Source organism: Centroberyx gerrardi, chromosome 23 (assembly GCF_048128805.1).
Source record: "Centroberyx gerrardi isolate f3 chromosome 23, fCenGer3.hap1.cur.20231027, whole genome shotgun sequence".
NCBI lineage: Eukaryota > Metazoa > Chordata > Actinopteri > Beryciformes > Berycidae > Centroberyx > Centroberyx gerrardi.
In genome coordinates this window covers 20,788,202-20,801,401 of record NC_136019.1, presented here as the reverse complement: position 1 = coordinate 20,801,401, position 13,200 = coordinate 20,788,202, and the positions used below count along the sequence as shown (strand labels likewise).

The following is a 13,200-nucleotide window of genomic DNA, read 5'->3' as shown; positions in this document are numbered from 1 at the left end:
GTACCAACCGTCTCTGTCTTAGACCCGGTGCGAAAGCTCCCCATTGACCTCCCCTCTATTGCCTATTCCTAGATTGTGATGGCAGGTATTATATGGACTCGCTCCCTTCAATCAATCCATTTCTCACTGTGCTTGGAATAAAAGGCCCAAAGTACCTCTTCAGCTTTTGTGTCATAGAGTGCGCTAGGGTCTTCTTCAGACATGCAGTATTACCATTGCTTTTGTCCAAGGCTCAATGCTGAATTCTAGTTTGGAGAAGGCCTTAAATATCATGAAGACTGTGTTTATAATTTTTGTTCATTATAGACCTGTGTTAAATTCTAAGGTGATGAGTCGGGAGCTGAACGTATGCTTTATTTTAAAACAGTTATTCCAATACGATTGTAGTTGCACTTAAAAGCACAATGCTCCCTATGCAATGTAACGCTCGGTGTCCTCACCCCTTCAAGTGAAGCGCGCCAGTGTTTTTCTCAATGAAAATTCACGGCAATGCAATTTCAATTTCACAGTATGGCTGTTTGAAGCCGCTAAGAGACATTTGTCTCTGTTGGAAATCTCGCAGCACTGCACTCGATTTAGTAATTGGTCACAATAGTCCCTTCAGCGGCTTCTAGGATCAGACCAATACGGGTTTTGAAGGCCGATAACTATATTTTTGGATAGAAGCTGCAGATAGACAATATTTTGTGCTGATATTCAATATCTTTAATTTGACGACTTCCATGCCAAAAAACGTTCCAGTGTTTCTCTCAGATTTTTATTCTTGTCAGGGTGGAAAAGCCTCTGAAACAGCATTTAGACCATCATGGGACACTAAAACTCTTCATTGAAAGCCGTACTGATGGAATTCTTGTAGGTGGGTTAGCAGTTCCTCAAGGAAGGGTAAAGCAGGTTTCATTGTAGGTTTAACAGACTGACACCCCTGAAGCTGTTGAGTAAAATCCTCCCACACCACACTAGAGTGATTTCTCTGGTCAGATGATATAAATAATAATGGTAATGAAAACATATTGACTCGCTGTGGTCAGAGAGGAACCTCCATCATATCAGAGGTGGACCACACTGACTGGCTGATATTCTTTAAAAAAAAAAAAAAAAAAAGGCCAATATCAGCCCGATATTTTTGTCTACCTCTAGTGGCTGCACAGCTCATATTCTACTTGTCACCCGAATTTCCCCTTTAGTATGCGGTGTCCCCCCCGCCACACACCCCCCACCCCCCCTGTCTGGCATATCAGACCAGTTGTGTCGACGTGTTCTCCGTCTTGTGTGTGATCAGAGAGCCAAAGAGGGAGGAGGGCTGAGGTAGTGAGGTGGCGCTAATGGCATGCAGACCACTGAGGCCTGATCAGATTCACTCATTACCCTCACACTCCACCCCCCACTCCCCAACACCAATACCAGCCTTCCCTCCCTCCTCTGGGCTGCAGTGCTCCAGACAAAGACATTCGCTCAGATACACACACACACATACACACACACACACACCTCAAAATGGATGCATTAATGCTGCAGTTTTACTGGACTCAGCACCACAAGCTCTTCTATTTGATGTGGAGTGTTGTTCGCTGTTTAAGTGTGGGCATGTTGGAGATTTGGACAAACACAATTGCATCTCAATTTTTTTTTGTTTGTCAGCATATATTGTTAAGTCTCTTTGACAGATTGTGATACTTATGTCAAGCTAATTGCAATTAACAATTTGACTAGTAGCTTGGGGCCTTTTAATGGTGCAGTCTTATGTGGTGCTCGCTCCTTCATTCCTCCTCAACACCAGGATGCATTTTTACCATAAGGTTTATATTCCTTTTAAAAGCGACTGGGTAGTCCGCCCTTCCCAAATGTTGCTTAATTTATTTGTAGTAGATGGTACAGTGACGGAGCAGCACCAGAACGGCACAAACTGGACTAATTACACATTCATGCTACATGGATAGCGTTCCAAGCTTCTCAACCGCTTGTGAAACCCCACAGTGTTCCTCTTGTATTGGGTCAAGCAAAGATAGCGTGTAGTGGTGTCACGCTAACCAAAATTTCAGTATTCTTTCAATATATTTGCGAAAGCCTGAATTCAGTATTTAATTTAGAAACGTTCAATACCTTCACCATGTGTTGTGCCAGCTGAAATTCCATTTGAACGTCACCTCCAGAGAACGTAAACGTGTGGATGCCGTGTGGCTTGGAATAGTTTAAGAAGAGGAAGATGATGGTTTGGGATAGACAGAGCAGCAGTCTGCCTATTGAAGCTACTTTCACATAGGACGCACTCCAATTCCGCACTCTAAAATGCATTATTTCCAGTGGCTTAAGCCGCACATGAATGAATTTTCGCTGCACTGACCAAAGTATGGACACGGAATTTTGATGAAACCCTTGCGTGTCCAATAGAGCCGACAAGGGAGGTAGCCGGCCAGGAAGGGAAAGAAAATGGAGAAAAACATGTGTTCTACTGGGAATTCTGTCAGAATTTCTCAAATTATGCAACACAAGTGTGAAGTTGTGTAGAGGCCTTGGTAGAAAAGCAGTGGAGATTACCGATCTCGGACCAGTGGATGTTTTCAGGTGCCTAGGCATGTTCTGCAACTAGCAAGATAACGAGCTAGGGGTAACTCCTCTCTTGCCTGTTTTGTTTGTCACGCTAAACGGACTTCCCCAAACATTTAGTCAAGAGTTCCGCTGTATCAAAGAGATGAGTGCCAGGCAATGCATGTCCTGTCTGAAAGACCCATTACAGTGGACTGCAACAGCGTCAAACGGTCCCCCATGCCTTGAACTGAATCCCAGTCCACCTAAACTGACTGACAAACCGGGGCCAGGAGCCAATTGTGAAACAATTTGGCTTACACCCAACTGACATCAAAACCCCTGAGTAAAAGTTCTACAAAGCTGTCCAAGTCAAGTGTGGTAATACAATGCTTGATTTGTGCCAAGTATCGGTATGTATGCGCGTGTCTGTGTGTATGTACAAGCGCTCAACTCAAGTCATTCATAGTGGAATATACCTATTCTAAATGGAACTTAGAAGATGCGGAGTGACCTTTGTGATGCAGTGACTGACATAACAGCCTGCCATTCATGTCTGAGATGAAAAATAGACAGCGATGTTACTCAGAAAACTGGTACTCAGTGCCTTCATGGAACTTGCTTCAGTCCTGCTAGGTGTGAGCAGTAATCGCCAAATGTTAGACCAGTAACAGTGACTTGTCATTGTTGCACACTTAACTATACAAATTTAGGATAATTAGAATTATCCTTGAGGGCTTCAAAAGACCTCCAGTCGAGCAATTCATTACTGTTCATTATTACAGCTTTTTTTGCAGTTGAGCCATGAAAACCGGTGATGGAATATAGAGAGGAGTATTCCAGACAGGGAAAGTCAGGGAATGTGATAAATCTCAGGGAAGTCAGGAATAACAAGGAATTTTACAAATGGGTCACTTTACAAGATTATAGCATCATGTATTTTCCAACTTGTTTGACACATTCATTGCGTTAGTTGGTGGTTTTCAGCCCAATTGCAGTGTAAACCCGAAAACAACATTAACAAACCAGGAAGGAAGAACATTTTTAGGTCATCATGGAAGTGCTCCGGCTGTGTTGGGGAAAGTCATGGAAAAGTCATGGCATTTTAGATCAAGGCCACACTGGCAACCTTGTGTTTGTCTTGTAGCTGCGGTGAAGTGGCAGGGTCCTGGAAGGATTCCACGGTTGGGTTTTTGTTATCTATGACTTTCCCAAAAGTGACGGCAAACCCAGGGAAGCAGACGCACGTGGGGAAGGTCAGCTGAAGTGTAGAGAGAGCGATTTAAGGTGGCGGAGAGTCGGAGTCAGAGTCTCGCAGAGGGAGTATGGGCTTAGCTTTCCAAGCAAACCGCCTGTAACATTTCACTGGAATCCCTTAGCTAGCTAACAGGGCGGTTATCTCACAGCCCTATGATATGGAGGTGAACTGTGCAGACTGCAGAGAGTCTGTCCTCCATGGCGGTCAACACACACACACACACACTCACGATGAAGCCCTCTAACTATGGAGAGAAAGAACAGAGTCAGGGAGAGAAAAAAGACTAGAAAGAAACTAAAAATACAGCTGCTAGCAGCAATAAACAGGTTGCCACAACATGACAAAGAATGCACTGAGTTCCCTGATTGCCCTGCAATGTATTGTGGGTATTGCTCTTTGTTATTATCACAATTTCTTCATCATCGTATCATAATTTCTTCAAATATCAACATATGTGGCTTGGTAGATATCTTGTTTCTGACCAACCTGTAGCATTTCAAGTCAATTGATTATGATTGATTATTATGATTTTACATTTTTGCGTGAATTAAATAAAGGCCAACCCAATTCATGTACTTGCCAAATTTCATGTGTACCAGTACGTTTTTGTGTAGATTGAGAAAAACAGAAAATTTGCGCAAATTATTTTATCGAAAATAAATCAAAAGTTTAGCAATGTTATCATACCAAATTTTAGCGTGATAATTGTCGAGGTCGTTTTAGCACCCTGTTCTAGTAACCCTCATTTGATGTATTCTTATTTGTATCCTATTCCTCTCTGCTGTATCCTTTTACTATTTGCTGCTGCAACATTCCAATTCCCCACGGACATCATTAAAGTTCCATATAATCTAATTTACATGTTTTCAGACCATATAATTTGTCATCTCTGTATGGTTTGAATGTAAAAACGCTTTTGAAATTTTTCATTTTTTATACTGTTTTGGCAATATCGTTTCTGATAAACAGTCATGCCAGTAGAGTAACTGAATCAGAGTAGATGAGAGAGAAAGGAGGACAAACAACCACCGCTGGACTTAGAGTCTGGCTCAGCTCCGTCTGGACACCTATGGGACCGAGTCCAGCCACTGGGTCTGGACTGGTCCGGCTCGGCTCGGCAGGTTGGGATCCTCCCACAGTGATGAAGTACTGTACAGGCGCCCACAACGCCTCCTCGCTCTCACCGCTCTCTTATACAAACCCTTAGTCTCTCTGCCTCCTCTCCCTCACTCTTTTTTTTTTTTTTTCTTTACCAGTCCCCTCTTCCTCCTCCTCCTCCTCCTCTTCCTACATACGCACACACACGTACACACACACATATCTAAGTACCAGCCTTAGCTCAGAACAAAAGGCCCTTGATGTGTCCCGCAGGGCTGCAGCACACAACGGGTTAATTCTGACTTGCCTTGTGTCTTTGTCAGGGGGAAGAAAGTGTGTGTGTGTGTGTGTGTGTGTGTGTGTGTGTGTGTGTGAGTGTGCAAGGAGTGCGTGCTTGTGTGTGTCTGTGTGTGCGCCTTGAGTGCCTGTCTCTCTCCTTCCCTGTGTGTGTGTGTGTGTGTGTGTGTGGCTTCTTTTTCTTTTTTGTGTGTGTGTGTAAGGGGGGGTGGGGGGGGGTACATGATGGGGGGATGGGCGCCTCAGGTTTGGTACACAGGGTTTCCTACTTTGTCTGGCAGGGACTCGCCGGACAAGGGGAGGGAGGGGGAGGGGGGTTGAGGGGTTAACAGAAAAGGGGTGTGGCTTAAGGTCCTGGCCCTCTCTCTCTCTCCCTCGCTATCTCTCTCTATGTCTCTCGCTCTCTCTCTCGCCCTCACTGACAGGGTTTCCTGTGGCTGAGTGCAGGGGCGGAGTCCACGGAGATGGAGCGATATAGCCACCCCCCCCCCCAACCCCCACCCCCACCCACCACCCCCCTCCCCTTCCCTCCAGCTCGCAACAAATTACTCACCCGCCTGAAATTAGGAATGCGCAATCTAGTGGCCGAACACACACACACACACACACCTACACACACACACACACACACAGAGCCTCCTACGGCTTCATTTCTTCATATCTCTTAATGGCTGGAAACATGGGTGTCAGTTGGGTATGGCAAGGTGTGGCACTCACAATATTTTAGCCTAAGTAAGTCCAGAATGTATCTTGTAGTTTTTAGCATTATTATGAATTATTATTATTATGAAGCCACACAAATACACCAAATCACAATCAGGACCATTTTTTCCTCTAACCTGATAATTTGGTGACCTGTCTTCTAATTTGTCACATTGACTAAATAATAAGTGGCTTACTTTTGTACTTTTGTAGGAACATTTACAAAGCACTTTACAAAGGAGCAACAGAAATAAACAGCTAACAGCTAAAGTCAACAATAAAAGCAGGGTAAGAGCCATAAAAGGGAGGTCAAATGCAATTGATCAAACGTCATCACATAAAAGCATATATATATAAAAATGAGCTTTCTTTAAGGAGTGATTTAAATATTATAAATAAATATGAGAAGCAGAGTCGTCGCCATAGCTTAGGGTTTAGTGAATCGATGCCCCTGGCTGAAACAAATACAGTATATTGGCTTTCTTTATCTGCAGCCACAAGTATCTTGATGCCTGGCTAAACAGTCTAAAGCCGGGGATGACAGTTGGGTTGGTAATGGCTACCAAAGTTACCTTTTTGGCTCACCTGCCAAAGGCTGGTAAGCAAAAAATGTACCTGCCAAGAATCATTTTTACCAGCCAAATAATTAATATACAGTACGTCTTTCATATGTCACCGGATCAATTTTCAATGCTATTCCATGTATAGAATCAGATAAAACTTGCTCACTCAATGGATCAAGTCAGTGTAACAGGCAGCTAATTAACAGCCTGTTTGATACAGAGCCATTGTTTTGCTTTGATCCGATTGGCTGACGAGACGAGTGTTGAAAAGATTACACTGAAGGTCAAAATTTCAAATTTTGAAAGGCCAGAACTGCTACACAACCAGTCCGATTTTGATGAAACTTGGAGGGATGATGCATCTTGTCACTGATTGGCCCAAGGGGCGCCTGCATCGTTCATGGGGGATGTCATGTTTCATCTCGCTTTTCGGTTTATCCGCCAGAGACAAATTTTACTGGCATTTGGTGCTCGGCAGGTGGTAATTTCGGACCCTGGTTGGTCACATGGAGCTGTGTTGTTTATCGTCCGTATTTTCTCACACAGCGACGATAGCAAGAAGTGATGAATGACTGATATTACAATATGTTTAGTTCAGCAGGGTGTTGTCACAGTTTTTAGTTGTTCATCTTACAGCATACAGCAGTGAGAACCTCCCGCATTTTGACAGGGATCCCTCTGGTCATGGAATTTCTGAAAGATCATGGAATTTAAAGAGGTGTATTCCAGACAGGGAAAGTCAGGCAGTTGGATATATTATCTGGGAAAGTCATGGGTGACTTTGCAGGAATATAGCAGAATATGTTTTCCAACTCACGTTAATTGTATTAGACGGTTTTCAGCCCCACTGTAACAGAAACCAGACTGTTCACCCCTTGAGAAAAACAACATTAACAAACCAAGAAGGAATCAAATGTTTGGGTCACGGAAGGGTTCTGACTGAGTTTTATATCGGGACCACAGTGGGAACCCTGTTGATCCTGCTTTTTCTTTTGCGGGGTTTGTTTTGTTTTGTATTTTTCATAGAGTTTGGTGTTTGTCATCTCAATAGGGAAACGACATTCATGCTGATGTGTTTGGGTTTTCCGTTTTCAGGAGATTTCGAGGAGGAGTCCAAGCAGCCAGCAGTGTCTGAACAACAGAAACACCAGCTCAAACACAGAGAACTCTTCCTCTCTCGACAGTTTGAATCTCTACCTGCCACTCACATACGGTAAGGGTGTGTGTGTGTGCATGTGTATGTGTGTGTGTGTGTGGTTGCTATAGCACAGCAGCAGTTACAGACATGGGTGCCATTTAATTTCAACCCTGACACCTGCCATGCACAGTTAACACCAAACCGCCCAGTAAACGGTGCTCTCCGCAGCCATTCTCTGCCGTTAAGTCAGCCATGTGTTAAACCTGTCCCTGCAGAGGCCACCCCATCATCACAATCCACCCCCTCCCTACTGAATAATCACACTGATGACTTGCAGGTGGCAGATTGTAAGGATTGCGTTATAGTATTGTCACGATAACCGAAATCTCAATACTACTTCAGTACCGTTGCGAAAGTCTGAATTCGACATTTAATTTTAGAAACGTTCAATACCTTCGCCAAATGTGTTGCACAAGCAGAGATTCCATTTCAACATGGCCTCCAGAGGGCATTAACATGCAGATGGCGCATGGATTGGAATAGTTAAAAGAAGAGGAAGGACTGGGATAGACTGTGTCAGTCTGGCTCTTCACAGTGGACTGCAGCAGTCAGGATTGGCAAACGGTCTACTTAAAGTGGTTGATAAACTGGTGCCAGGAGCCAGATATGGAACTATTTCATTTACCAAGCCAACAAAGATGAACACCCAATCAATCAACATCAAAAACCCTGTGCAAAAGTTACCGCAATGTTGTCTATTTGTCCAAGACAAGTGTGATAACACAAGTAACTGAGTAAAGCATCTCTGCTTTATTTATTTTATAAGATTCATTGCACAGTTTTATTAAAGTTCCTGATGGTTGCTTGATGGTTATCCTTGTTTTCCGTGGTATCCTGGTAGCATTGAATTTTTAGATATTAAACTTGGTATTGGTATCAAGGTCAAACATGCTATTGTGACAATGCTGTTGCACTGATGAAATATTTTCAATGAGACATTTTCCCTTTTTGAGCCTTTTCAGAATCTGTAGAGCTTAGTGTTAAGCATGCTGAACTCTGAATGCTCCTAACTGTCTCCACAGGGGGAAATGCAACGTCACCCTCCTCAATGAAACGGACGTCCTGGCCGGCTACCTGGAGAAAGAGGTAAGCTCCCACGCATGCATCTGCCACCAGTGGATCTTTACGTGGAAAACTCTTAGGATTTCAGGCATGGAGACACAATGTAGAGGAATTGTAGAAACAACTGGCAAGCAGTTTTAATGTTTTGCTGTGGGCTCTGTCCAGGACTGTTTCTTCTACTCGTTGGTGTTTGACCCCGTCCAAAAGACCCTGCTGGCGGACCAGGGCGAGATCCGGGTGGGATCCAAGTACCAGGCCGAGATCCCCGACAAACTAGCTGAAGGTGAGCAGCAGGCTAATATCAACCAGGCTAAAGGTTGGAGGGACCAGGCGAACTCTGACCTTCCCAATCCACACAGCTTATTGCGTTACTTCTTTTCAAACCACAGCCTTACAGTAACCCTGAGGTTAAGTCCCTCAAACACACGCGTGTACATGTATCACGACACAAAAATGCTTACGCAAGAGGCCTGAGTCCATCTCCGGTACAAAGAGAGGGCTTCCCTCGACTAGTAGCAGGGATCAGCGGGGATTAGTGAAAATTAAATAGGCAGAAGCTTCCCACACACTGAAGATGGGTTTCTCAGGCCAAAACAACATGTTGTCAAGTATGGACAGAGTTCTGTGAGGTCTGGAGATGATTATTATCCCGACCAGAGTGTCTGCCAGGGCTGCAGTGGAAGACCACCTTAGCCAAGTCAATTCCAAGACCAGGTCCAAAGGGGGTCGAGTCCAAGTCAAAACCGAGACTAGAGCAAATCGTGTCCTATTCAAGACAACGACAACTATGACAAAATGAGGCATGAAATATTTTAAAGAATATTCTTTGAAAATTTCTGTTTTTGTTTGACATCACACCTAACATTACCATGCAGTTCAATGCGATTATTTAACATGTGATTTTGCATGTGTAAACCATATCGTGATGTACTGTATATCGATATTGGAAAAAAAATCCATATGGTTATTGTGATATTGATATCAACCATATCACCCAGCACTACACAGATGTAATCCTTTAAATAGTTGGGGAGAAAATAAATACAGGTGAACTAGGTGGAGAAAAATGCACCTTTTGAAATTTTAATTTAAGTAGGAAAAAGCTGAGTCAACTCAAAATAGACAGGAGACCAAGCCCAAGATGTCAGAACAGGGGTCTCGTCTCATACCGGACTCATGTACTACAGTGTCTTACAGTGACTTAAATTTCATCATGCACACACACACACACAACTACACACCCTCACTCCATCTGGTCAGACATGGCAGTGCATCCCTTGGAGAGCACTGACAATGAGTCATGATGACCGCACAACAGCATTTCTTTTTTCCCTTTCTCCCATCGTCTCTGCCCTACAACTCCTCCTTTCCTCTCATCATCTGCCAATCAGTCTCTGCTCATTTACCTGTTTCTTTATCTTTCCCATAACATTCATTTTACCATTCGGCTCGACCTCTTCCCGCCATCACTCCTCCCATTCTCTGTCCGGTTAGACTGATGTATGGGGCTGAAATTGGTCTTTCATTAAAAATCGGATATCAGTCAGTCAGTGTCGTCCGCCTCTGATATGATGGATATGATGCAGTTTGATTGATTACATACTTATTGTAGAATTGATCAATACTGCACTGGTTGTCTATGGGAAGCCCTTAACCTGAAACTGATTCTAATGCAATTTTTTGATAATGCATGAATATGCGGTTGATGCTGTTTTATCATCATCATCGCTTTCAGTGGAGACTTTTAGTGTCCCATGATGGTCTAAATACTGCTTCAGAAGCTTTTCCACCCTGACAAGAATACAATTCTGGAGGAAACACAACAGATATTGAATATCAGCACAAAATATCGGCCTTCAAACACCCATATCAGTCGAGCCCTACTTTCCAGTCATCCTCTCGTGACACATGAGGAAACATACAAGCTGACAGAGCAGGAAATGTGTTTCGAGAGCCGTTTCAACTAGTGAAATAGATAGAAATAATCCATAAAAAACATGACAAGAGTTCACCTTCCAAAGTGTCCAGGTGAAGAGGTAACCTGTCCCTTTTTTAGTGTTAATCCCTGTCTATCCTTGTCCCCCCTGTCTCAGTTGAATCAGACACTCGCGTCCAGGAGAAGCTGGAGACCAAGGTGTGGGACCCTGACAACCAGCTCAAAGACCCGCAAATCGACCAGTTCCTGGTGGTGGCACGGTAACGCTCCCCCGCCATCTGTTACCCCGGTTGCCTAATCACTAGGTCCTGTTGCCATGGCGACCGCTGACTCTACCACCGACAGGACAGTTTTCCTAGAGGAGAGGCGTGAACTGGCGCCGAGTTTGATAACCTCCCATATGGAGTGAATTTTATTTTTTCGCCTGAGTTGCATAAGAGATCAATTATCAGTTGGTTTGGCATTTTCAGGTTAAATTGATGCAAAGTGTAGTGTTAAGAGATCCAAGTCAACATAATAGGGGTGTTTTGCCTCAAGTCTGTTTTTGGAGGGAATCATCCTGCTGGCAGTGAATTGGTCCTTTGTTGGCAACATCAACCAAACACTCCATCTAGTGGCCATTTAATGAAAACTCAAGGCCTTTTCACACAAACGCTTCATAGTGGTTAGATTTCACCATTGCAAATTTTCTGTGCTTTCTAAGACTGCGGGTCAGAGGGTTGATAGATCAGTGATGGTAACCAGTAGCTGTGTGTTGCAGAGCTGTGGGGACGTTCGCCCGTGCCTTGGACTGCAGCAGCTCCATCCGCCAGCCCAGCCTCCATATGAGCGCCGCTGCAGCCTCCCGAGACATCACACTGGTGAGACACATACACACACACACACACCCCCACTGTAAACAAACCAAATCAAGCATCCTAAAGTGGGACCGCTGACAATTGGTGTCTACATCCCTCTCCAGGCAGCATTGGTTTTACCAGGGGAGGTCTGGTGATTGGCAATTTTTCCCTCGGGACCCCAGCAGTGTTTTCCCATCGTGAATGAATATGTCAATGATTTTCTCTATTACCAACTACCTTGAAAAAATTCCAGCTGAAATGACCTACTGTGGATTGAGTTAACTCTGATGTCCTGGGGTAATTTCAATCCTGTAATTTCAATTTGGATCGACATCTGGTGTTTGACGCAATTGCCGATTTGGGTACCCCGCATCTGGATTACAAGAGCCATATAAAGAGTCATGGGGTACAGCAATGATATGAAGCCACTTGCTGTACTGTGCGTGACATTGTGTGGCGTCTCCCAGGATTACCACGGTCCCCCCAGAAAATTATTTTACCGTCAAGATGACTGACTGAAATTACCGATGGTGCACGGGTCAAATCAAATTACCAGCCTCCCATGGTAATATTAATACCGTCCGAAGAGGGCCTATGCCAGCCATTACCAAGATCTAATGCGCCACCGCTTCTCTCCCTCATCCTCTGTCTCTCTCTCTCAGTTTCACGCTATGGACACGTTGCAGAAGAACAACTACGACTTGGCCAAAGCCATGTCCACCCTGGTGCCTCAGGGAGGGCCGGTGCTCTGTCGCGACGAGATGGAGGAGTGGAGCGCCTCGGAGGCCATGCTGTTCGAGGAGGCCCTGGAGAAATATGGCAAAGACTTCAACGACATCCGCCAGGACTTTGTAAGCTGGCCTTCTGTTCTACCTATTGCCAAGTGTCTGTGTTGCATATGTGGAAGCTAGGTTGGTGTTAAGATCATTGCCTCAATTACCAAAGATAATCTTTTTAGCCAATATTTTGTACCGATATTCAGTATCTTTAAATTTGACCATTTTCATGCCAAAAACTTCCAGATTTTCCTTCATATTTTTCTTTTTGTGCGATGTGGAAGTGAATTTAGCCGAACTATACTTTTTTGCTGGAAGTATATCACTTGTCCTATCTTGTATGTAGCTGTGTCGTTGTGTGCTAGTTGTTTGTAATTGTGGTTAGTGATATTGCTGCTTGCTCTCCTCCAGCTGCCCTGGAAGTCTCTAGCAAGCGTGGTCCAGTTCTACTACATGTGGAAGACTACCGACCGTTACATCCAACAGGTAGGAACACAGCAAGCCACAGAACACAGTACACCACACTCGGCTTCAGTTTTGACTCATTTCTATGAAGTTCCTCAAAAACGAATTGTCCGTCCAACGTTTTGCCTCTCAGAAACGACTAAAGGCAGCAGAGGCAGACAGCAAGCTCAAGCAAGTGTACATCCCCACCTAGTGAGTATTACTGTGAACTGCAAGATGAAGTGCCTTGGTTTTAAGAGTATTGCTGTTAAAGTAACACCTTCTTCTCTGCGCCCCCTCCTCTTTTTTCCAGCACCAAACCCAACCCTAATCAGATCATGGCACCGGGTAGCAAGCCTGGTATGAACGGGGCAGCGGGCTTCCAGAAAGGACTCAGCTGTGAGAGCTGCCATAGTAAGTACATGCTTCAAAGTAGGCATCTCTTCATTCTATGTCTTCTTCATAGATTATAAGTGTACAGCACTCTGAAAATGTATTTGCCTT

The 13,200-nt window shown here is 44.2% G+C and overlaps 1 protein-coding gene across 1 annotated transcript in view; it reads left to right on the top strand.

Annotated features, from left to right (window-relative positions):
* mta2 (metastasis associated 1 family, member 2) overlaps positions 1–13,200 on the top strand; it is a 29,836-nt gene that overhangs the window by 10,143 nt on the left and 6,493 nt on the right. The window contains exons 4-12 of the mRNA XM_071926063.2: positions 7,537–7,654; positions 8,662–8,725; positions 8,867–8,984; positions 10,795–10,897; positions 11,398–11,497; positions 12,139–12,327; positions 12,664–12,738; positions 12,851–12,909; positions 13,010–13,110. Coding sequence (XP_071782164.1) covers positions 7,537–7,654; positions 8,662–8,725; positions 8,867–8,984; positions 10,795–10,897; positions 11,398–11,497; positions 12,139–12,327; positions 12,664–12,738; positions 12,851–12,909; positions 13,010–13,110 — 927 coding nt within the window. The remainder of the gene's footprint in view (positions 1–7,536; positions 7,655–8,661; positions 8,726–8,866; positions 8,985–10,794; positions 10,898–11,397; positions 11,498–12,138; positions 12,328–12,663; positions 12,739–12,850; positions 12,910–13,009; positions 13,111–13,200) is intronic.